Source organism: Canis aureus, chromosome 21, assembly GCF_053574225.1.
Source record: "Canis aureus isolate CA01 chromosome 21, VMU_Caureus_v.1.0, whole genome shotgun sequence".
Taxonomy (NCBI): Eukaryota; Metazoa; Chordata; class Mammalia; order Carnivora; family Canidae; genus Canis; species Canis aureus.
In genome coordinates, this window is record NC_135631.1 from 30401426 (window position 1) to 30424104 (window position 22679).

Below are 22679 nucleotides of genomic sequence, written 5' to 3' on the forward strand. Positions count from 1 at the left end.
CCACCTCCATGTACTAAGATGGAAGGAGTCACATATGTGATGTGAAAATGCCTTCTCCCAGCTGGGACCTTGTCACTTCCTCCTTGACAGCGGATCCGACCCCCTCCCCCCAAGCTGTGAGTCGGGGCGCTTTCCGTTCCCTGCCCGGCGGGCCAGTCGCCTGAGCACTGTTTGTTGAAAAGACTGTGTCTCCGTTGGCTCACTTTTCAGTTTCTGCCCCCAAAAGTCACTGGATCGTCTTTGTGTGGGGCTCTTTTTTTTTAACCCTTGCCTGTGTTCCGTGAGCCACACGTCTAACGTCAGTCCTTGCAGAGTGACCCGCAGCCGTGACTCCTGCAGCCTCACGGCCAGTGGGAACTCAGGCTCTGGGGCCCGAGCCTCCTTCCCACAGGACTGTCCTGGTCGCCCTCGTGCCTTGTCTGTGAGCCTGGCCCGGAGCCCCTGACTCCGGCACGACCCGCCTGCTGGGCATGTGACTTGGATCGCGCTGAATCTGTGCAACGAGTTTAGGGCAAAGTGACACCCGGGGACGCCGAGCCCCCCATCTGTGAGCACGTATCTCCCTCTGAGGTCTCACATCGCGTCCATCGTCTCCAGCCTACGGGCCGCGCAGCCTAGGAGTTCGGGATTCTAGAGGCGGTAAATGGTTCTTCGGAGAAACGTCATTTCCGGGATCCCTGGGCGGCCCAGTCGGTTGGGCGTCTGCCCTCCGCCCAGGGCGTGATCCCGGGGTCCTGGGGTCGAGTCCCACGTCGGGCTGCCTGCTTCTCCCCCCGCCTCTGCTGTGCCCCTTGGTCACGCTCCCTCTCTCTTCCTCTCTCTGTCAAATAAATAAACTCTTTAAAAAAAACAAAAAAAAGAAAAGGAAACGTCATTTCCAGTTGTTCACTGCTAACGTGTAGAAATACAGTCTTGGGGTGTTGACCTCATGTCCTTTGTTGTTGCTAAAACCCGTTAATGCAAGGATTTTTCTTTTTTTAGTTTTTTTCAGAATTTCTACATGGACGATTACCTTATGAGTAGAAACCACTTTATTTCTCCTTTTCTTATCTGGATGCCCCCCTCCCTCCCCCCTCCTTCCCTCCCTCCCTCCCTCTGTCCCCCTTATTTCAGCAACCGGAACTGAACATGATGTCGCTGGAGCACCGAGCGCCAACATCTCCGCCCCGTTCTCCGCTTTTGGGGAAACTTCGGTCTCAGCACCGAGGGCCCTGGCAGCTGTGGGTTTCCCTTCCTCCTTGGGTTCAGGGAATTCCATCCTTGGGTTCCTGAGAGGCCGGGCCTGAGCAGGTGTCGCATCATCTGCCGGACGCGGCCGGTGTCTCCCCTGCGGCCGCTGCGGGCTGGACTCCACTGGCAGATGGCGCCGCGGGCTCCTGGGCCCCAGGGCCTGCCCCGTCCACGGGGCGGCTGCGGGGGGGGGGGAGCAGCGGCGGCTCCCTCTGGGTCGCTCCCACGCAGGTCGGAGTGGAACCCACGCAGCCTGGGAGCCGGCGACCTGTCACCAGATCCTGGTGCTCGGTCTTGGGCCGGGTTGGGCGGCCGTCCTCGCAGGCGCGGGTCCTCCAGGACCTCGGCCTTGGGGCCCAAGGGCTTTTTTTTTTTTTTTTAGATTTTATTTATTTATTCATGAGAGACACACACAGAGAGGCAGAGACACAGGCAGAGGGAGAAGCAGGCTCCATGCAGGGAGCCTAATGTGGGACTTGATCCTGGGTCTCCAGGGTAATGCCCTGGGCTGCAGGCGGCGCTAAACCACTGTGCCACTGGGGCTGCCCGGCCCGAGGGCTTTATATTCCGTTAGGGACCCTTCAAAAGAGATTGTATTTATTATTTCAGCGAGAGCTAGAGTGAGAGACAGAGACAGAGTGAGAGAGAGAGAGGGATAGAGGGCGACAGCGACAGCACGAGAGAGAAAGCGAGAAAGGGAGAGAGCGAGAGTGAGGGAGAGCGAGACCGAGGGAGAGTGAGAGAGAGAGAGAGAGCGAGACAGAGAGCAAAAGAGAGCGAGAAGGACAGAGAGAGCGAGAGGGAAAGAGAATGAGAGAGAGCGAGAGTGACTAGCGACAGCAAGAGACAGCGAGAGAGCGAAGGAGAGAGAGAGAGAGAGCGAGAGAGCAGGAGAGCGACAGCGACAGGACGAGAGCGAGAGAGCGAGTGTTGAAGCCTCCGGGGTCGTAGGCTGTGTCTCTCCGCTCACTTCTGGCCGCATGGCTCTGCCGACGGCTCCGTAGGCCACGGGCCCAGAGTCCAGGCTCCGCTAAAGGCAAGCGAGGGAATTAGGGGCGATGGCACTGGTGGGGCTACACAGTTGAATACAACATTTTGTTTTTTAAGTCTACTTTTTTTAGTAAGCTCCACACCTACTGTGGGGCTTAAACCCATGACCCCGAGACCAAGAATCTCATGCTCCCCTGACTAAGCCAGCCAGGCATCCTCGAGGATGTATTCTTTAAAATTCGTAGAACCAGGCATCGTAAAGAGTAGACATAAGTAGTAACCTAAACTTCACAAAAATGTGATCCCAGGTTTGAAGACAAAGGCTTTGGTGATGCTCAATAAAGGATGCAGAGCTGGGCAGCTCAGCCTGACACAAGGGTCCCCGAATCCCGGCCAGAGCCTCTGGCCGTTAAAAGCTGGGATGTGCAGCCTTGAGGAGCACTCCGTCCTCCTGGGACTGATGAGGATGTCCATGACCCTCCAGAATAGGACAGAAGCTGGAGCCGTCACCCTCATGCTGACACAGGTGACGCAGGTGTTGGAGCTGTTTTGTGACCATTTCCTGTAGGGTTTTATGGGGTGTGTGGAACACTTAACACACTATTTATTTGGCTTGCAAGAGTCGTTCAATAGCCTAAGAATCTCTCCTTAGTCAACAAAACAAGAAGACAATATCAGCAAAGCTGTAGAAGTTTCTTTTTTTTTTCAAGATTTTATTTATTTATTCATGAGAGACACAGAGACACAGGCAGAGGGAGTAGCAGGCTCCATGCAGGGAGCCCGACGTGGGACTCGATCCCCGGACCCGGGATCATGCCCTGAGCCAAAGGCAGACGCCCAACCACCGAGTCACCCAGGGTCCCGCTGTAGAAGATTCTGAACAACCATCATTCAAGGAGATACATGACATTTGTGGCACCGTCCATCCACAACAGGGAAATACCCATTCTTTTCAGATAGATACAGAGCATTCAGCAAGACAGACCATATCCTGCATCAGAAAAGAAAGCTTAACACAGTTTTTAAAAGAATGGAAATCATAAAAAGTATGTTCTCCGATCACAAAAGAATTAAATTAGGAACAAACAGAAAGGGGTCCCCAGGTGGCTTGGTGGCTGAGCATCTGCCTCAGGTTCAGGGTGTGACCCCAGGGTCCTGGAATCGAGTCCCACATTGGGCTCCCTGCACAGAGCCTGCTTCTCCCTCTGCCTGTGTCTCTGCCTCTCTCTCGCTCTCTCTTTCTGTCTCTGATGAATAAATAGCTAAAATCTTTTTTTAAAAAAGAGAAACAAACAGAAAGCTAACAGGGAAATCTCCAAAAATTTTGGAATTAACACAACCTTAGAGATAATCTGTGGGTCAAAGGAGAAGTTGGAAAATATTTTGGAAAATGAAAATACATCATATCACAATTTTTTTTTCATATCACAATTTTTTTTAAAGATTTTTATTTATTTATTTGACAGAGAGACTGTGCCGGCAAGGAGGGGTGGTGCTGGGCAGAGGGAGAGGGAGAAGCAGGCTCCTCATGGAGCAGGGAGTTTGATATGGGACTCAATCCCAGACCCTGAGATCATGACCTGAGCCGAGCCGAGGGCAGAGTGTTCACCAACTGAGCCACCCAGGTGTCCCCGTCATGTCAAAATTTATGGGTTGGAGCTAAAGCTATACTCAGGAAAATTCACAGATTAACTACTTTACTTAATTTGAAAAGGAGGATGGTCTCAAATTAATGCAAAGTAGATCCAAAGAAGAAATACCGCACGATCCTATTGACTGATGCAGAAAAAAACACCTGACAACATTCAACATGCACTCGTGATAAAAGTGCTTAGCAATCTAGAAATAGGAGGAACTTCCTCAACCCGAGGAAGCACGATGAAACCCCTCAGTCGGCACGATGCTTCAAGATGCAAGGCTGAGTGCCTTCCACCTGAACTCCAGAACAAGGCGGGGGGGGCTCTCTCCGCCCCATTCAGCTCTGTGCTCCTATCGCCCTAGCCAGCCCTAGCCAGTGCGAGCGAGCAATAGGCAACATGTAATAATAGACACCCCAGATTGGACAGGGAGGAGGAAACCGCCCCTGTTCACAGACAACATGACTGTCTAAGTAAAACCCCAAGGAAACTACGAAAGCTCCTCAAACTAGTAAGTCAGCTTAGTGGGAGAGCAGGATACAAAGTTGACGATAAAGCCCAGCAGTGAATAACTGGAAGCCAAAAGTAAAAAGTAAAACACAACACCATTTACAACAGCTGTAATAACACATGAAATATATAGACATCTTTTTTTTTTTTTTTGAAATATATAGACATCTGACAAAACATGTACAGGGTCAGGGTACCTGGGTGGCTCAGTCGGGGAGGCGTCTGCCTTAGGCTCAGGGCATGGTCCCAGGGGCCTGGGATGGAGCCCCACGTGGGGCTCCTTGCTCAGTGAGGGGTCTGCTTCTTCTCCCTCTGCCTCTCCCCCACCTTATGTGCACATGCGTGTGCACTCTCTCTCTCTCAAATTTTTTAAAAGGCTAAAAATTGGGACACCTGGGTGGCTCAGCAGTTGAGTGTCTGCCTTCAGCTCAGGGCATGATCCTTGAGTCTCCGGATCGAGTCCCATGTCGGGCTCCCTGCATGGAACCTGCTCCTTCCTCTGTCTGTGTCTCTGCCTCTCTCTCTCTCTCTCTCTCTCTGTATGTCTCATAAATAAATAAATAAAATCTTTTAAAAAAATAAATAAAACTATAAGTTAAAAAAAAATAAAAGTCAAAAATGTTTTCCCCTCATAGAATGGGAGAAAATATCAGCAAATCACATTTTCAGCAAATGACTTGTACGCAACATATATAAAGAACTCTCAGAGCTCAACAATTACATCACAACAAAGAAAACTCCAGATCAATATCCCTTATAAATATATATACGAAACTCTTCAACAAACTATGAACAAACCAAATCCAGCAGCATTTTTTTTAAAGGATTATGCACTATGACTATGACTAACTGGGGATTTATTCCAGGAATGCAAGGGTAATTCAACAAACAAAATTCAATCAATGTAATACATCACATTACTAGAAAGAGGGGAAAACCCATTTAATCAACTCAATAGGTGCAGAAAAAGCATTTGATGAAATCCAATACCCTTTTATAATAAAAAAGACTCAATAAACTATGAAAAGAAAGAAACTTCCTCAACATGGTAAAGGACATCTATCAAAAACCCACAGCAAACACCACACTCAATAGTTGGGAGACTGAAAGCTTTTTTTCCCTAAGATCAAGACAAAGACAAGAATACCCAGTTTTGCTGCTTCTCTTCATCATGTGCTGGAAGTTCTAGCTAGAATAATTAGGCAAGAAAAAGAAATAAAAGGTACCCAGAATTGGAAGGGGATAAGTAAGCTATTTCTATTTGCAGATGACATGGTCTAAGGCATAGAAAATCCAACAAAACAAAACCCTACTACAGCTAATAAATACATTCAGCAAAGTTGCAGGATATGAGATCACTGTATTTCTCTACAGTAGTAATGAACAATCCAGAAATGAAATTAAGAGGGCAGCCCAGTGGCCCAACGGTTTAGCGCCGCCTTTGGCCCAGGGCGTGATCCTGGAGTCCCGGGATCGAGTCCCGTGTCGGGCTTCCTGCATGGAGCCTGCTTCTCCCTCTGCCTGGGTCTCTGCCTCTCTCTCTGTGTCTCTGTGTTTCTCATGAATAAATAAATATAATAAAAAAGAAATTAAGAAAATAATTCATTTGTAACAGTATCAAAAAGAATAAAATACTCAGAAGATAACCCTCTAGGGTCCCCTCTGTCTTCGGGAGCTCTGTAGTATCACTCAAACTTTACTATCATTCAATAAATTTTCTTTGCTGCCCACCAAAAAAGTAATTAATTAAAATACTCAGAAATAAATTTAAGCGGGGCATCTGGGTGGCACAGTCAATTGGGAGTCCAGCTCTGGCTTTCAGCTCGGGTCATGATCTCAGGGTCATGTGATGAAGCCCCCAAGCTGGGCTTTTTTTTTTTTTTTTTTAAGATTTATTTATTTGTTTATTCAGAGAGAGAGAGACAGGCTCCAGGCAGGGAGCCTGATGCGGGACTCGATCCCGGGTTTCCAGGATCACACCCCAGGCTGCAGGCGGTGCTAAACCACTGTGCCACCGGGGCTGCCCCAAGCTGGGCTTTATACTCAGCTCAGAGTCTGCTTGGGATTCTCTCTCCCTTTCCCTCTGCCCCTCCGACTTGTGCTGTCTCTCTCTCTCTCTCAAATAAATAAATAAATCTGAAAAAAAAGAAAGAAATTTAACCAAGAATGTGAGTCATGTACACTGAAAGCTACGAAACATTGCTGGGGAAGATTAAAGCCGACGATGTTCATGGCTTGAAAGACTTCATATTGTTACGATGGCCTTTCAAAACCCCGTTGGCCTCTTTTTTTTTTTTTTAAGAAATGTTAAAGCCAACCCTAAGTTCGTATGGAAGTGTACGTAAGGAACCACAAATAAAACAATCTTGAAAAAGAAAAACAAAGTTGTAGGACTCACAGCTCCTGATTTAAAAACTTAGCACAGGGGGGCCTGGGTGGCTCAGTGGTGGAGCCGCTAACTGTGGCCCAGGGCGTGACCGGGTCCCGGATGAGTCCCACATGGAGTTCCCCGCAGGGAACCTGCTTCTCCCGCTGCCTGTGTCACTGCCTCTCTGTCTCCCATGAATAAATAAATAAAATCTTAAAAAAAAAAAAAATCTTTTGTGCATCAAAGGTCACTATCAAGAGAGCGAAAAGAAAACTCACAGAATGGGAGAAAATATTTACAAATCACGTATGTGATAAGAGTCTAGTACTCAGGGGCGCCTCGGTGGCTCAGTGGGTTCCCCGCAGGGGAGCGGGAAGGAGGGGGGGCCAGGAGGGGAGGCGCGGGCACAGCTGGAGGCCTGAGCCTCCTTCCCGAGGCTGGAGGCCTGAGCCTGCGCCCTGAGTCACTCCTGCTTGATCGATCCGGGGTCAGGTCAGGCTTTTAAAAACCAGTACTGATGAAATTCTTGACCAGAAAGTGCGAACTAGTAAATGAAGTTGTAAACTAGTAGTTCTTAAAAAAATAATAATAATAATAAAAAATAAAATTGAAATAAACCAGTTCTTGTGTTAAACTTTACATTTACTTCTTAAAAGATTGTATTTAAGTTTTTATCTATTCATTCATTTAAGTCATCTCGACACCCAACCCGGGGATCAGGAATCCCACGTCCTATCCACCCAGCCCGCCGGGCGCCCCAAACTTTACATTCATTTACAAATAGTCAGTGGGACGCCTGAGCGGCTCGTGGGATGTCGGGGGCCTGGGGTGCAGCCCCACAGCCGCCTCCCTGCTCAGCCAGGAGCCTCTCCTCCCTCTCCTTCCGCCCGATGCTCCCCCTGCCTGTGCGCCCCCGCTCTCTCTGTCTCTCTCTTAAATTAAAAAAACAAAAATAATTAGTAGACTTTCCTTAAAGAGCAGTTTTAGGGCCACGGAAACATTGATCAGGAAGTACAGAAAGTAAGCACGCGGACCCAGCCCGCGCCCCGCCCGCCGCTGTCTCCCCACGCGCTCCTGTCCCCGCGGGCCCTCGGCTCCAGGCGCCCTCCCCGACCCCCGCGGGCCCCCAGCCCCCAGCCCCGAGGGGCGCCGACGCGGCGGTGCGGGCGGGAGGCCAGCCGGGCCGACAGCTGCGGGGGCGGCCCTGACCTTCCCGGCGATCGATGCGGCGCGGCCTGGCCGCGCGGAGCCGGGGCGGGGGAGCCGGGCGGGGAGCCGGGGCGGTGCTCCCCCCTACCCCGGGCGCTATAAAGGGGCCGCGCTCGCTCTGGGCGCCGCCGCCTCCGCTCACCGCGCCCACCGCCGCCCACCATGGCCCTCCCGGCCCCGCCGCTGCTGCTGCTGCTGCTGGCGCTGCTGCCCCGGGGCCCCGCCGCGCTCCCCGCGCCCCGCAGGTGAGCCCCGGGCCGGACCCGCCCCGCCTCGCCCCGCCCCGCCCCCGCCCCCGCCCGGCCCCGACGGCCCTGACCGCCCCTCGCCCCTCTGCCCCTCGCCCCTGCACCTCTCGCCCCTCCGCCCCTCGCATCTCGCTCCTCCGTCCCTCCGCCCCGCGCCCCTCCGTCCCTCCTCCCCTCGCCCCTCCGCCCCTCGCCCCTCCTCCCCTCGCCCCTCGTCCCTCCGCCCCCTCGCCCCTCCTCCCCTCCGCCCCTCCTCCCCTCGCCCCTCCTCCCCTCCGCCCTTCGCCCCTCCTCCCCTTCGCCCCTCCGCCCCTTCACCCCTCCGCCCCTCGCCCCTCGCCCCTCCGCCCCTCGCCCCTCCTCCCCTCCGCCCCTCCTCCCCTCGCCCCTCCTCCCCTCCGCCCTTCGCCCCTCCTCCCCTTCGCCCCTCCGCCCCTTCACCCCTCCGCCCCTCGCCCCTCGCCCCTCCGCCCCTCGCCCCTCCGTCCCTCCGCAGGGCCCCGCGGCACTCGGACGGCACGTTCACCAGCGAGCTCAGCCGCCTGCGGGAGAGCGCCCGGCTGCAGCGGCTGCTCCAGGGGCTGGTGGGGAAGCGCAGGTGAGGGCGGGGCGGGGACGGGGCGGGGGGGGGGGTGCTGGGACCGGGTCGGAGGGCGCCTGGCGGGGGCAGCCCCAGGACTAACGCTGGTCGGGGCGGGGGGCAGCGAGCAGGACGCAGAGAACAGCACGAGCTGGACCACGGCCCCCGACGGCCGCCTGTGCCTGCGCTGGCCCGACTCGCCCGCCCTGCGCGCCTGGTGAGCACCGGCCCTGGGCCCCGGGGGCGCGGAGGTGAGGGGCGCTGGTGACCCGGAGGCCAGCTTCTCGCTCCCGCCTCACCCGCTGTGTCCACAGGGTGCCCCTGAGGGACCCCCTGGATCAGGCCTGGGCTCCCCAGCCGCCTCCCGGAACCGGGTCTGGGGCCTCGTTTTCGGAGCCGGCCATCCCTGATGCCCAGGTGACACGGAGGAGGCCTTGAGGAAGAAGGGACCTGCCGCGGCAGCCGCCACGGCCGCCGCCCGGAGCCGACTGGGGCCTGGACGGGAGGGGGCAGGGGATGGGTTGTAACTGTCACCAATAAAGAGGAATTCAGACGGTGGCCCTCTGAGCTCCCTCTGCGCCGTCCCCCAGGGCGGGGCTGGCGGCACCAGGCGACCACAGGCTCCAGGACTGTGGCCACACCCAGTGCCCTTTACACCTGGGAGCCTGTGGGGGCCTCACCTCCCTTCTGTCTCCTGTCCTGTCACCTGAGCTCCCCAGAGACCCATCCGGATCCCTGCCAGCTACTCAGCAAACATTCAGGGGCTCTGGGGGGGCACAGGACACCTGCCCTGGAGGCCCCTTGTCACGGTGCCAGCCGGTGGGAGGACCTGGGGGGCAAGGAGGCTCAGGCCGGGCAGGAAGAGGTGACGGGCATGGGTGCCACCAGGGGCCCAGGAGTGCACCCCAGGGGGAGGCTGCGAGCCTGGCTCCTGCTCCCGGCTGTGTGGTCTGAGCCTGTGCAGAGGGGGATGACACCCTAGGGGAGCCACGGAGGCGGTGCTGACACAGGAAGGGATGAGGCCAGGAGCCAAGGGCGAGGAAGCAGAAGGGCCACACCCCCTACTGTCCCTGCGTGGGGGGGGGCCTCTCCCCTGCTGCCTTGGGCTTGGAGGCCCTTGGGGTAGGGCAGCAGGGGCCAGGGCCCAGGAGCCTGCCAGGGACCCCTGAAGACCCGGGCTCCCCCCGCCCCAAGCTCCCAGCAGCCTCCAGAAACACTGCCGCCCCCACCCCTGCCCTTGGAGGAAGTGGGGTGTTTCCAGCACAGGCAGGGGCGACCCCAGGACACAGACTGTGCAGGGAGGGGAGGTGGGCTTGGAGGGAACACCCGGGGTCTGACTTGGCTCCAAGATGATTCTGGAAGGAGAGCCCAGCGAAGGGGCGGCCGGGGCTAGGGGGACGGGTGGGTACAGCAGACACGGGAGCCAGGCCTGGGCCCCCAACCCCTGCCCCGGCTGCGCCCACCCAGCACGACCCGGGCCCTGCGCAGGCCCACGGAGCCCTGAGCCGGGAGCCCCCGTGGCCATGGCCCCCGCACGTGGCCCAGGGCTGGTGGGCAACCACGGGACGCCCCCTCCGGGCAGCTGGCCAGGCCTGGGCGGCGGCCGGCGAAAGCCCCCCTGCTGGAGGCCGAGGCCTGTAAAGGATCACACTGTGGGGCGGTGCCTGGCGGGGCAAAGGTCGCCCGCTGAGCCGCCACCCGGCAGCCAGCTGCGCACAGGGTCGAGCAGCGCGGCCCACGGAGATGGGGGCTTGGGCCCTGCTGCTGCCGCTGCTGGTGGCCACGGCACGGGCCCAGGGTAGCTGCGGGGCGGCGGGGGCAGTTGGGGCGGCGGGGGGGGGGCAGGGGCGGGGGGGTGGGGGGTACTGAGCCTTCCCTTCCTGCTCTCCAGTCTGCGCCGTGAGCAACAACATCTTCGAGGTCCAGGAGAACACGATTCAGAGCGGGCCCCTGGCTCACATCGACGTCCCCGCGGGCCAGCAGGTGACCCTCGGGTCGTCGTCCACTCCCTTCGCCTTTCGGATCCAGGGGACTGAGCTGTTTCTCAACGTGACTCCTGACTATGAGGTGCAGACGGGGGGCCGGGTGGGGCCCCACACAGGGCAGCTGAGCGGCGGGCGCACTCCTCGGACCGGGGCTGTCCCAGGCTCAGGGTCCGTCTGCTCGGGGTCCGTCTGCGCTTCGCTGGCCGCCCCGCCCCCCCATCATCCACGGACCCCTCTGGGGCCTCCAGGCTTGGTGATGCCCTGGCCCCAAGGGGCATAGGGCCATTAGGGGCTGGAGCTGCCCCTGGACTTAGCGTGGACGCTGGGGACCCTGGTGACCACCCGGCCCCCGTCTGCCCCCCAGGAGAACACCCTGCTGGAGGCGCACCTGGAGTGCAAGAGTGGCAACACCGTGGTGAGTACCCCCATCCCCTGCCTCTGGGTCACTGCCCCCACCCTGTGACATCACAGCTCTTGGGCTTGGACCTCTGCACTCTGTTCTGACTGGTCCAGGGCCCCGCCCTGGGGACCTCACCCTGTGCGGTTTACAAGTGTCGCTCCTGGGCTGGCGCCCCCACTTCCTCCCGCCCAGACTGCCCCGAGGTGCAGACCCCCCAGCACAGAGGCACCTTGCCCAGCCGGTTCCCTCGCCCCCACCCCCTCCCCACACCTCTCTCCATCGGCAAGTCCGTGAGCTCTGCCTGAAGCTGGACTCCAGACCAACCAGGGCCTTGGCCACCAGCATCTCCCTTCCGGAAACTTGGAGCTGGCTGCTTGCTCCCCTCCCGGCCTCAGCCAGTCCAGTCTCAGTGTGGCAGGACCATCGGGCCCAGCCAGCGGCGCATCCCCGCCCGGCGCCCCGGCTGCTCTCCCGCTCAGAGGCAAGGCTGAATGCCCCGGGCAGCGGGCAGCGCCAGGTGCCCCAGCCCGAGGCCGCTCCAGCTGCCCTTGAGCCCTCTCCCCAGACGCGCACCTGCCTCCCGCTGTCGCCCCTCGGCCTTCGCTCCAGGACCACCTTCTCAAGGGGCCCCTGACCACTCTGTCCTGAGCTGCAAGCCCGGCCCCCACGCACCTGTCGGGCCTTCCGATTTTGTCATTATCTGCAAAGGGACTCGTGGGCATCATGTGACCCCCGATGCCCGCCCTCCCCACAGTCACGGAGCCGCCAGCAAGGCCCACCCAGCGAGGCCGCCGGCTACTTCTCTCTAGCATCTGCCCCTCCGGCCCTTCCTCTCTAGTGTGTTTATTGAAGCAATCTCTCCCCTCAACGTGGGCCTGAACTCCCACCCCGAGATCAAGAGTCGCCTCCTCCTCCCACTGAGCCAGCCGGGTGCCCCTCCCGAGCCTCTTTCAACATATGGGTTCCCCTTCCTCTCTTCCTTTCTCCTCGAGAATTATTTTTGAAGCGATTTGCTCATTTCGCCGTGGTTCTCACCTGGGATTGGCGGCGCCCCAGCCCGGCCGGTAGCCAAGTCCTTCGCCCGGGCACCTGCCGTCCCCGGGCTCGCGGCGGCCCGTGTGTGATGCAGGGTGCTCAGGCCGTGTCCCCGCAGGTGACCCAGCTGAGGGTGATTGTGTTTGTGCTGGACGTCAACGACAACCCACCCAAGTTCCCCTTTAAACTCCGGGTGGAGGACGTGCCTGAGGTGAGAGCCGGGGGGCGGGGGGCGAGGGGCCGGAGAGCAGGGCTAGTGGCCTGGGCCTTGGCCTGGGGGACCAGGGGTCGAGGGTGTAGACACCACTCCCCTCCATCCCCAGGACAGTAAAGTGAACACCACTGTCATCCCTGAGACAGGAACTGGAGGCTCAAGATCCCGACAAGGATGACGTCTTGTTCTACACCCTCCAAGAGGTGACCCCGGTCAGTGTCCCCGACCCCCACGCCAACTCTGAACCCTCCCGTCGGGCAGCCCTCTCCATGTTCCCCAGGGTCTCAGGCTGAGTCGCACCCGCCCCCCCCCGCCTCCCCAGGGCGCTGGTAGCTTCTTCTCCTTGCTGGGCACCAACCTGCCCGCCCTGCGGCTGGACCGGCCCCTGGACTTCTACAAGTGGCAGAACATGAGCCTCCTGCTGCTGGTGCGGGTGAGCAGGCCGGGACACCCCCCCGCTGCCCCCAGCCCCCGCTCGCAGGCCTGACCCCCGCTGCGCTCCCACAGGACACACAGGAGGAGAACGCCCAGCCCAGCCACACAGCCACGGCCACCCTGGTCCTGGACGTGCGGCCCGCCGACCTCCGGCCCCCCTGGTTCCTGCCCTGCGCCTATTCAGACCTTTACGTCTGCATCAACGGCCGAGTACCAGGGGGCCATCCCCACAGGCCACAGACTGGTACTGGGGGTGGGGGGGCGGGGGGTGTGTGGGCTTGGGGCCCTGCGGCCGGGCCAGAACCCCTGGGGACCCGCTGAAGTGGGCCGCCCGCCACAAGAGGCACCCCAAGGCGCCGGGGGCAGCGGGGCAGACGCGGGCTCTAGGTCCCCATGGTACCGAGCACGTGTACCGAGTGCAGCCTCGGTGTGACTGCTCCCTGTCCTCCTGGGGCCGCCATCGCTCAGATCAATCCGAGGTCTTTGCACAAATTCACCCCCACGGGGCGTGCTCAGCAGCCGTGTGGGGAACGGGGGCTGCGCTGGGCCCCGCTCAGCGGCCCCAGGTGTCTCCCCTGTCCCTGCTCCTGCAGCCAGCCCCCCTTGTCCTGCGTCCCGGGCCCATCTACCGCCGTGGACGGGGATCGGGGCGTCACCAGCGTGTCCTCTACAGCATCGTGACAGGTGAGTGCGCGCTGGAGCCCTGCCTCTGCATCCCTGGACCTGGGGGGACTTGCCCGTGGGCAGAGCCAGCGGGGGCCCCAGACCTCAGACCCCTGGACGGAGCGAGAGGCCTCACCTCCCCCCATCTTCACAGGACAAGACGACGGCACATTTGCCATCGACGCCAACTCGGGCAACCTCACCATGACCAGGAGCGTCCCCAGCCCAAAGACCTTCACGCTGCTGGTCAAGGTGGGCGCCCTGGCCAGGCCTCCGTGGGGCCGGGGCTTTGAGGACCTGCTTGTCGCTGAGGCCTCCCCCACCCCCAGGGTGAGCAGTCAGACGGCGCCCGCTACTCGGTGACCTGGGTCACGATCGAGGCCCGAAGTGCCACTGGCAGCGTGCCCCAGTTCCTGCAGAGCCGCTACTATGGCACCGTGGCGGTCAACTCTGCAGTGGGCGTGGAGGTCCGAGACACAGCCAGCCCCTCCCTGCCTCTGAGGGTCTGGGCTCAGGACCCCGACTTTCCGGTAGGCACCAGGCCCTCTGTGGGGGGGGGAGTCGGGGGGCAGCCTGGGCCCAGGGCTCACTGCGCAGTGTCCAGGACCTCAACTCCGCCATCACGTATCGCATCACCAATACACCGACTTCCGGATGGATGGCGAGATCGTGCGGACCGCCGCCCAGCTGACCCAAGAGGGGGTCTCCTATGCAGAGGTAAGGGTGGGGGGCACCCCCAAGGGGGGACGACGGCGGGGCCTGTGAGGGACCAGCCCCGCTTCTGCTCCAGGTTGAGGCCATGAACACCGTGACCGCAGGCACCGCCCGCTCGGTGCTGGAGATACAGGTGCTGGAGCCGCAGGGACCCGCCCCCACAGGTGAGCCCGGCTGCTCACCCCGGCGGGGGGCGGGGGGCTCCCCGGGGCGGGCGCGCTGGACAGAGGCAAGCCCGGATCCTGTCCCTGGCCCCCCAGGTTCATCAGGGCCCCCAGAAACCCCCACACCCCCAGGGGCTGGAGGAACCACCAGCCTCTCGAGCAGCACTGCCTCAGAAGCCCCCAGGCCCCCGGGGCCCTCCCAGGGACCCTCTACGACCAGCTCTGGGGGGGGCGCTGGCCCACATCCCCCCACAACCACAACTCTGAGGCCACCAGCCTCATCTACGCCCGGGGGGCCCCCCAGTGTGGGAACCAGCACCTCCCTCCCATCAGCCTCACCCAGCGGGGGCTCAACACCAACACTGGAGCCAGGAACCTCTCAGCCGCTGGCCCCTGACCCCAGCAGGACCCCCCAGCCCTCAGGTAGCACCTCCCGCTTGCCCTAGTCGCCCTCGGGGTGGTCCTGGGGGTCCTGGTAGGGCAGAGTCTGCCTGGGGTGGCCCAGCACGACCACGCTGACCGTGAAATCCTGAGACAGCCTGCTCTGGGCCGGGCAGGCACAGGCCCCGGGTGCCCCTGACTAGGCAGGCCGGGGAAGGTGTCCGGAGCATGGGGCAGGAGCCAGATTCGGGGTCCGGGGGACCCCGCGATTCCAGGCCTTCCGTGTACCGGCCCCAGCACTGCCTTCATGGCCTTCCAGGGTGCCGGACCCCTGGCTTCCACTGGGAGCTGGTGGGCACTGACGCCCGCCCGCCCGCCCTGCCTCCTGCAGCACGGCCTCCCCGACGGCCCCTGGGAGCAGCCAGCTCCTCGGTCGGGGGGTGAGTAGTGCCCTTCCCCGGAGCCTCAGCTGTCACGTCAGGGGGTGCAGAGCCTGGGGTGGGTGGTGGGGGTGCCGGGTGCCTGCAGTAGCGGGTGGCCTTGCCAGCAGGACCGGCCCAGAGCCAAGCTGAGGACCGGCGCTTCTCTGCGGTGGACATGGCGGCCCTGGGCGGGGTGCTGGGCGCGCTGCTGCTCCTGGCTCTGATCGCCCTCGTTATCCTGGGCCACAAGCAGTTCGGCAGGCGGCTCAAGTGCTGCTCCGGAAAAGCCCTGGTGAGGCCTGAGCGGGCGGGGGCAGCACCGAGGGCCCACGGGGGAGGGCAGGAGGGGGGGCCGGGCGGTCGTCCCAGCCCACGGAGTGTGGAGGCGGACACGGCAAGGAAAGGAAGGACCAGCCCGCGGCCCTGTCCCCCAGGACGGCTCCGGGGACAGTCCCAGCCCCAGCCGGGCCGGGGCCTGGGTGATGCCCTGATCGTCCCGTCTCCCCGCCAGGACCACCAGGCGCTCGCCTTCGACAACCAGGCCTTCTCGGACCCCCAAGAGGCCAACTGGGCGCCGGCTCCGCGCGCCTCCCCCGGCCCTACGCGGGCGGGGCCCCCCGAGCCCCCCGAGCCCACGCCCCAAGAGGCCTCTGGCTCCGCAGCCGCGGGCCCTGCCCCCGGCGCCCCCGAGGCGGCCCGGGATGGAGGCAGCCCCGCCGCGGTGAGGTCCATCCTGACCAAGGAGCGGCGGCCCGACGAGGGCGGCTACAAGGCCGTGTGGTTCGGGGAGGACATCGGGGCCGAGGCCGACGTGGTGGTCCTCAACGCGCCCGCCCCCGACGCGGCCCGCGCCCCCGACTCGGGCAGCGAGCACAGCGGCGACGGGGACGACGAGGACGGGGAGCCCGGCGGGGGCTCCACCTACGTCTAGCCCGGCGCCCCCCGCCCCCCGCGCAAAATAAAGGCACGGTGTCCAAGCTCTGCTGCGCCAGGGTGCCCAGAGCCGCCGCCGGAGGGGAAGGCGTGGCCTATGCGTCCCCTCCCCCGCCCCTCCCCCCGCCCCCCGCAGCTCTGCGTCCCGCTTCCCGTAAACCACCTGCCGCCTCGGGGCTTCCCGGGCTGGAGCCAGCTGGCGGCCCAAGTTCCTCTCCCGGTGTGACCGCGGCCGCACCCTGCCCGGCGGGGGCACCCCTTCTTTGCCTGGGGGCTGAGGGGCCCCCCTCGGGAACACTACTCTGGAGGGCGAGGTCCCGGGCCTGCGGGGCGCAGCGGCCGCAGCGGGGACAGAGCCCCTCTGGGGGCCTCCTCAGGGGGGGACCTCCCTGACCCTCGTGGGCCCTCCGCGCTTTTCCTGATGAAAAGGCATCCCCAATGCCGTTCCAAATGTCTTATTCTTAGGGACATGTGAATGTTCTTGTCTGGATAATTCTCATTAAGAATCCAAAAGCTGGGCAGCCCCCGTGGCGCAGCGGTTTAGCGCCGCCTGCAGCCCAGGGCGTGACCATGGAGACCCGGGATCGAGTCCCACATCGGGCTCCCCGCATGGAGCCTGCTTCTCCCTCTGCCTGTGTCTCTGCCTCTCTTTGTGTCTCTATGAATAAATAAATAAAATCTTAAAAAATCGAAAAGCCACCGAGTGGGGGGGCGCCTGGCTGGTTCTTCGGTTCCCTGGGGACAGTGGATTTCTGCTCAGGTCGTGATGTCAGGGTCCCAGGATCCAGCCGGGGTGGGGGTGGGGGTGGGGTCCGCACTCAGCGGGAAGTCTTCTAGGGGACCCTCTCCCTCTGCCTGCCCCCGCCCCCCAGTCTGCAGCTGTCTTTCAAATAAATAAGTCTTAAAAAAATAATCAAAAAAACCCCCAAGAGGCGGCCTAGATGGCCGAGTTGGTTGAGCATCCCACTCTGATCTCAGCTATTTTTTTCTTTTTTAATTCATCAGAGACCCAGAAAGACGCAGAGACATGGGCAGGAGGAGAAGCAGGCTCCCCGCGGGGAGCCCGATGCGGGACTCGATTCCGGGCCCCGGGGTCACGCCCGGAGTCCGGGGCACTCCCGTCTGTGGACCGGCCAGTGGGCTCCACTCTGGGCCCCCTCTACTTAACACTAAAAGAGAACCTGAACTATAGGGCTGCCACTTGCCCCACGCCCTCCTTCAACACCCACTTTCCTGGGAAAAAGGAAGAGCCTGGTTCTGTGTGGGGTCTTCAGCTGAGGCCCGGGTTGGTTGCCAGGGGCCCCCTGCCCCGTCCCGCCTCTGTGGGGGCGGGGTGCTCCTTGAGGCCCTCCCGCCGCCCCTGCACCGCCCGGCCCGCACTCCGCAGCCTGCGCTGCCGTCAACACACGTGGGAACCTTCCGCCACAGCGCTAGTCGGCTGCACCTGCGGCCGCGGCCCGCCCCCGGCTCGCCCTCGCCCCACCCCCGGCCCGCCCCCCGCCGGCCTCATAAAGGCGCGGGTCCCCCGCCCTCCGGCGAGACGCACCTCCCCGCCGGGAGCCCCGCCGCGCAGGTGCTCGGAGGCCCGGCGCGTGCAGCGCGGGAGCAGCCCGGGCGGCGACGGGCCCGCGGAGCCGGGGCGGGCCCGAGGACAGGGGTCGCAGCGCCGGGGCCCCGGGGCGCGAGCGCGGAGGCCTCCCCGCGGCTTAGGTTTCGCTTTCCCGGGCGCGCGCGGTTTCGCTTTCCCGCCCCCGGGCACGCCCGCGCAGGCGTCGGTGCCGCTGTGGTCCCCGCGGGCCCCGCCAGCGCCCTCCCGCCCGGGCCGCGCCGCCCGCACCTGTGCTCACAGCAGCGCCGCCGCGGCCGGAACCGCACACCCGCAGCAGCCCGCCGCCCGCCGCCCGCCGCCCGGGCCATGGCCGTGCCCGCGGACAGGTGAGCGCCCGCCCGCCGCCGGGGTGCGTGGCCACCGGCCTCGCCCGCACCCTGACTGCCGGCCGCCGCCCGCAGGGGGGCCCCGCGCCCGCTCTTCGCAGACTGGCTCCTGGGGGAGGTGAGCAGCGGCCGCTACGAGGGCCTGCGGTGGCTGGACGCCGGCCGCACCCGCTTCCGCGTGCCCTGGAAGCACTTCGCGCGCAAGGACCTGGGGGAGGCCGACGCCCTCATCTTCAAGGTGGGCCGCGCCCCGGCGGGCAGGGGGGCTGCGGCCGGGCGGGCCCCAGGCTCACACCTTCCACCCCTCCCCAGGCCTGGGCGGTGGCCCGAGGCAGGTGGCCGCCCGGCGGCGGCCGTGACCAGCTGGCCTGCGAGGCCGCACTCCGCGCCGGCTGGAAAACCAACTTCCGCTGTGCCCTGCGCAGCACCCAGCGCTTTGTGATGCTCCAAGACAACTCCGGGGACCCCACTGACCCACATAAAGTGTACGCACTGAGCTCCGAGCCGGGGTGCAGAGGTGAGGAGCCCCACGGGAGGGCCGCCGTAGGGGAGCTGGGCGCTCAGGCCCGACACGGTGCGGCGAGGGCGCTGGGACCTCGCCCTGTACCGGAGCACATCCCTGGGGCAGGCTTGGGGTTTTGAGACAGACCTGAGAGAGGCAGGTGCCAGGTGGTTGGGGACGGGGGGGGGGGGGGGGGGGGGCTGACTGGGCCTGCTGGGGTGGATTAGTGGTGGAGCCACCCTGCTCTGAGGGCCTACCCAAGGACACATCATGTCCACTGCAGTCTCACTCCATTCTCCCTCAGGAGCTGCGGCGATTAACCATGGGGAGAAGGCGGGTGAAGACACCCCACCACTGATGGTAAGCCGGTTCTGCCCCCGGTGGTCGTGTTCCCAGGTGGGGGCTGCCCTCCTTCCTGGGCTGGGGAGCTGCTTATGCTGGCCCTGTCTTCCCTGCAGGGTGGGCTCCCTAGGCCATGCCTGGGAGGAGATGCTGGCCAGAGGCTGGGGCACAGTCTGAGCCCTGAGCCCTGTGCCCCATGCGCCCCTTTGGGCCAAGCTGGCAATGCCGAGGATCTCTTGCTCCAGGCCCTACAGCAGAGCTGCCTGGAGGACCATTTGCTGGAAGCTGCATGGGGAGTGGATGCAATCGCTCCAGGCACTCCTGGTGAGGCCAGCCAGATGGGGGTGCTCTGCCTTGCAGGGCTCTGTGGGGGGGGGGGCGGGGGGGGGAGGAGCAGGGAGGAGAGCACGGTCCTCGTGGAGAGGGAGGAGGATGTGCAGTAGAGGTGGTGCGAGCCACAGCTGTGCCCATTGTCGTGCTGCTCAGGCCCAGAGCTCCCTGACATGGAGCCATACCAGCCACGGGCAGCAGAGATGGCCCCAAGCCCTGAGCCCCAGGTCCTGCACCAGGCCCGGATGACAGGTGAGAGGAGCCCATGGGAGTGTGAAGGACGGAGGGCTTGGGGGGCCAGGTGCCAGTCAAGCCCTCCTTTCCTTCCAGATACAGGCCCAGCCTCGGAGCCGTGGCAGCCCCCCCAAGAGGTGGAGCCTTGCGCCCCAGTGGCAGGGGAGCAGGTCCTGGCCAGGCCCGGCTGCTCACAGCCAGGACTGCAGGCAGAGCTCAGGGCCCTGGATGTGACCATCATGTACAAGGGCCGCACGGTGCTGCAAGAGGTGGTGTGGCATCCAAGCTTTGTGCTCCTGTACGGGCCCCCCAGCCTGGCCACCAGGGCCACTGAGCCCCACTGCGTGGCCTTCCCAAGCCCGGCCAAGCTCGCAGACCAGAAGCAGCTTCACTACACAGAGAAGCTGCTGCAGCACGTGGCCCCTGGCCTGCAGCTGGAGTTACGGGGGCCGGGGCTATGGGCCCGGCGCCTGGGCAAATGCAAGGTCTACTGGGAGGTGGGAGGGCCCCTGGGCTCGGCCAGCCCCTCCACAGCCCCCCGCCTGCTGCAGAGGAACCAGGACACCCCCATCTTCGACTTCAGCACGTTCTTCCGAGGTCAGTGACGTGCCTATCCGGGGGCCGATGCTGCTGCCCCACCCCCTCCCGTCCCACCGGGCCCTGCTCACCAGGTCCTGTCCTGCAGAGATGGCCGAGTTCCGGGCTCGCCGGCGTCGGGGCTCCCCATACTACACCATCTACCTGGGCTTTGGGCAGGACCTGTCGGCTGGAAGGCCCAAGGAGAAGAGCCTGGTCCTGGTGAAGGTGAGGCATGGGGTCCTGTGGGAAGGCTGTGCGCAGTGCCCAGCCAGCCTGCCGACAACCTCCCCCCCCCCCCCCCCCCCAGCTGGAGCCACGGCTGTGCCGGGCGCACCTGGAGTACGTGCAGCGAGAAGGGGTGTCCTCCCTGGACAGCAGCAGCCTCGGCCTCTGCCTGTCCAGCTCCAACAGCCTCTACGAGGACCTGGAACACTTCCTCATGGAGGTAGAGCCACCTGCCTGAGCGACGGGCCACTCTCCCAGCCAATAAAAAGGACTTGAACCGATGCGTGGTGTCCTGACCAGGGGTGGGCGCTCAGAGGGCAGCACAGACTGAGGCTCACCCTACTTCCCTGGGGCCCGGGGAGGGACGCCACCACACTTCCATGCACTCCCACTCAGGCCTCCCGTGCAACCCGCTCTCCTCTGTCTTCACCATGAAGAAACAGGCCACACGCTTTAGAGCCAACAAACTCTACTCAAAGAATACAAAACGCTCTGGGGACAGCAGGTGTTTGCTCCTGGCAGGTGTGCTGGGGGGTGGGCACCACAAGCGGCCGACCCAGCTGTGCGCAGGGCCCCGCCTTCCAATCCAAGCACTGCGCTGCCTGCTGGGAGGCAGCACACACGAGCGTTCTTTACAGCCACGACAGCGAAGCCGGGAGTGGCCTTCCCTTATTACACAGGGCAGGACATCGGGCACCTGTGAGGGGAGTCGGGGGCTCCTTCCACCCCCCAGGCCCCTCCCGATCGCCAGAGGCTTCACCTTTCAAGTACTGAGTCAATCAACAAGTTTCTAAAGATAATCCATTTTTGATAAATTAGAACACAATGGAAACAGTGTGTATCTATAATATACATATAAAAAAGTCCAGTTTTAAACTGTGAGCAGGCCCAGTGCACAGAGCACGTGTGATCACAGAACCCTGAATGCAGGAGTGCTGGCTGGGTGTCTTCAGAGTTTTCTGCTTCTGCCACTCCCAACAGAATTGCTTGGGGACGGGGGCCATCGCCCCCCGCTCTCCCTGCCCTCAGCTCTCAGGGCCCTGGGCGGGCGCCTCCTCGCCAGCCTCGGCCCTGCGGTGCCTGCGCATGTGTCTGTATTTGTCCACATAGGCCTTGACCAGGTTGCCCACCTTCACGGGGTTGATCTCCCCGCTCTTGCTGTGGCATATCTGGGGGGAGGGGAGAGGCACAGATGACCCACACATCCCCACAGGGACCACAGGGCACAGAGCCCGACATCCCCCGCTGTGCCTGCCTCGCACAGCGGCTGAGGGTCCGTCTCCCAGCCGGAGACTGTGGCCCGCGAGCCATGGATTTGGCCCTGACGCCCTGGGCCTGAGAACCGTCGGTGTCTCGGGCTCCTGCTTTCCCACCTGCAAGCATGGTGCGTTACGTACCTTCTGTTACTTCGCCCACGGAACAAGCAACAAAGCGCGGTCCCGTCCCCTCCCAAACTCCAGTGCTTACCTTTCCCAAGCACCTATGAGCTACTGGGACAGGAAGACAGAAGTGGCCTCTGGCTGCAGCCAGGACGTGACCATGATGCCCCGGCCCCCGCCCTGCCCACCCACACCCACCTTCTGTACCGCCTTGCGGAGGATGTCCTTGTACTCGTCCTTCGTCACCTCCCTCTTCTGGTAGAAGGGCTTGATAGCCAGCTTCACTTCCTCCACTGCCCGCTCCTGCATGTGCAGCTTCTTCATGTACTGAGAGCAAGGACACACGTGTGTGACCGCCCCGCCTGCACACAGGGCTGCACACGGCCTGGCCCCGAGCGGGGAGGGCCCGGACTCACCTCCTCATTCTTGGCCTTCTCTGCGGCAGGCCTGGGAGCGGCCGTCCTCTCCTCGGAGTTGCTGGCGCCAGTGGAGTGGCCGGCTGGCTCCGAGGCCGTGGCCAGGGAGGTGGGCACGGGGGCCGGGCTCTGTGCAACCCCACAGCTGGCCAGGGGCAGGCTCCCCTGCAGGATGAACTGCACCGTGGGCTGGCTGGCCGGTGCGTAGGGTGGGAGGCTCACGGGCAGAGCTGGGGCAGGAGGCAGGTTGGACGTATAAACCTGGACAAAAACACAGACAGCTTAGGGCGGCGCTCCCGGCCCCACAGCAGGAGCAGCCCTGGCCAGAGAGGAAAGTCCCTCAGCCCCAGCCTGGCACAGCCCGTGTGGCCGGGCGCCAGACCACGTCCCTCCAGCCCAGGCACCCACCTGAGAGGGCTCAGCGTCAGGGAAGCCAGACTCTGGAAGCGCATAGCCGGGGGGAGGGGGCTCAGAGAAGGATGTCTGCTGGAAGCCCACCGAGGGGCCCATGTCCTCTGCTTCCCAGACCCCTTCCCGGGGCTTCTGAGGCCTGTGAAGCGGCGTCCCTGAGGGCCAACACAGGGGAGGTGGGTGCTCTGTGGCCACTCTGGGCCAGAAG

General features: G+C 62.5%; 4 protein-coding genes across 8 annotated transcripts in view; 3 read left to right on the forward strand and 1 right to left on the reverse strand.

Moving 5' to 3' along the window:
- Nucleotides 1-8106: 8106 nt before the first annotated feature.
- On the forward strand, nucleotides 8107-9330 carry SCT (secretin). Its single transcript, XM_077861785.1, has 4 exons — nucleotides 8107-8189; nucleotides 8689-8790; nucleotides 8897-8989; nucleotides 9087-9330. Exons 1-4 carry the CDS (start codon nucleotides 8107-8109, stop codon nucleotides 9208-9210), a joined length of 402 nt encoding a protein of 133 aa, XP_077717911.1. The 3' UTR covers nucleotides 9211-9330.
- A 1119-nt stretch (nucleotides 9331-10449) lies between these two features.
- CDHR5 (cadherin related family member 5) lies at nucleotides 10450-16577 on the forward strand. Its single transcript, XM_077863690.1, is given in 18 exon segments — nucleotides 10450-10570; nucleotides 10664-10839; nucleotides 11122-11172; nucleotides 12311-12403; nucleotides 12516-12551; nucleotides 12553-12618; nucleotides 12729-12839; nucleotides 12914-13045; nucleotides 13047-13085; nucleotides 13435-13525; nucleotides 13659-13756; nucleotides 13834-14034; nucleotides 14109-14142; nucleotides 14145-14221; nucleotides 14295-14382; nucleotides 14479-14805; nucleotides 15314-15477; nucleotides 15697-16577. Coding segments are annotated over 18 exon segments (2259 nt in total). The 5' UTR covers nucleotides 10450-10515; the 3' UTR covers nucleotides 16117-16577.
- A 1126-nt stretch (nucleotides 16578-17703) lies between these two features.
- Nucleotides 17704-20546, forward strand: IRF7 (interferon regulatory factor 7). 2 transcript variants are annotated; one of them, XM_077863706.1, is made up of 9 exons: nucleotides 17704-18053; nucleotides 18129-18291; nucleotides 18366-18570; nucleotides 18860-18915; nucleotides 19014-19221; nucleotides 19384-19479; nucleotides 19558-20058; nucleotides 20147-20265; nucleotides 20348-20546. In XM_077863706.1, the coding sequence occupies exons 1-9, from the start codon at nucleotides 18034-18036 to the stop codon at nucleotides 20501-20503; spliced, it is 1524 nt and encodes a 507-aa protein (XP_077719832.1). In that variant the 5' UTR covers nucleotides 17704-18033; the 3' UTR covers nucleotides 20504-20546. The 2 variants fall into 2 exon arrangements, with proteins under 2 accessions (XP_077719832.1, XP_077719833.1); XM_077863707.1 differs by having other exon boundaries at nucleotides 19143-19221.
- A 506-nt stretch (nucleotides 20547-21052) lies between these two features.
- Nucleotides 21053-22679, reverse strand: part of PHRF1 (PHD and ring finger domains 1) — a 28259-nt gene continuing 26632 nt past the window's right edge. For all 4 annotated transcript variants that reach the window (XM_077863694.1, XM_077863691.1, XM_077863692.1 and 1 more), the window contains 4 exons: nucleotides 22469-22626; nucleotides 22061-22321; nucleotides 21843-21971; nucleotides 21053-21434 (listed from right to left, as the gene is read on the reverse strand). In XM_077863694.1, coding sequence (XP_077719820.1) covers nucleotides 21291-21434; nucleotides 21843-21971; nucleotides 22061-22321; nucleotides 22469-22626 — 692 coding nt within the window. In that variant the 3' untranslated portion in view covers nucleotides 21053-21290. The remainder of the gene's footprint in view (nucleotides 21435-21842; nucleotides 21972-22060; nucleotides 22322-22468; nucleotides 22627-22679) is intronic.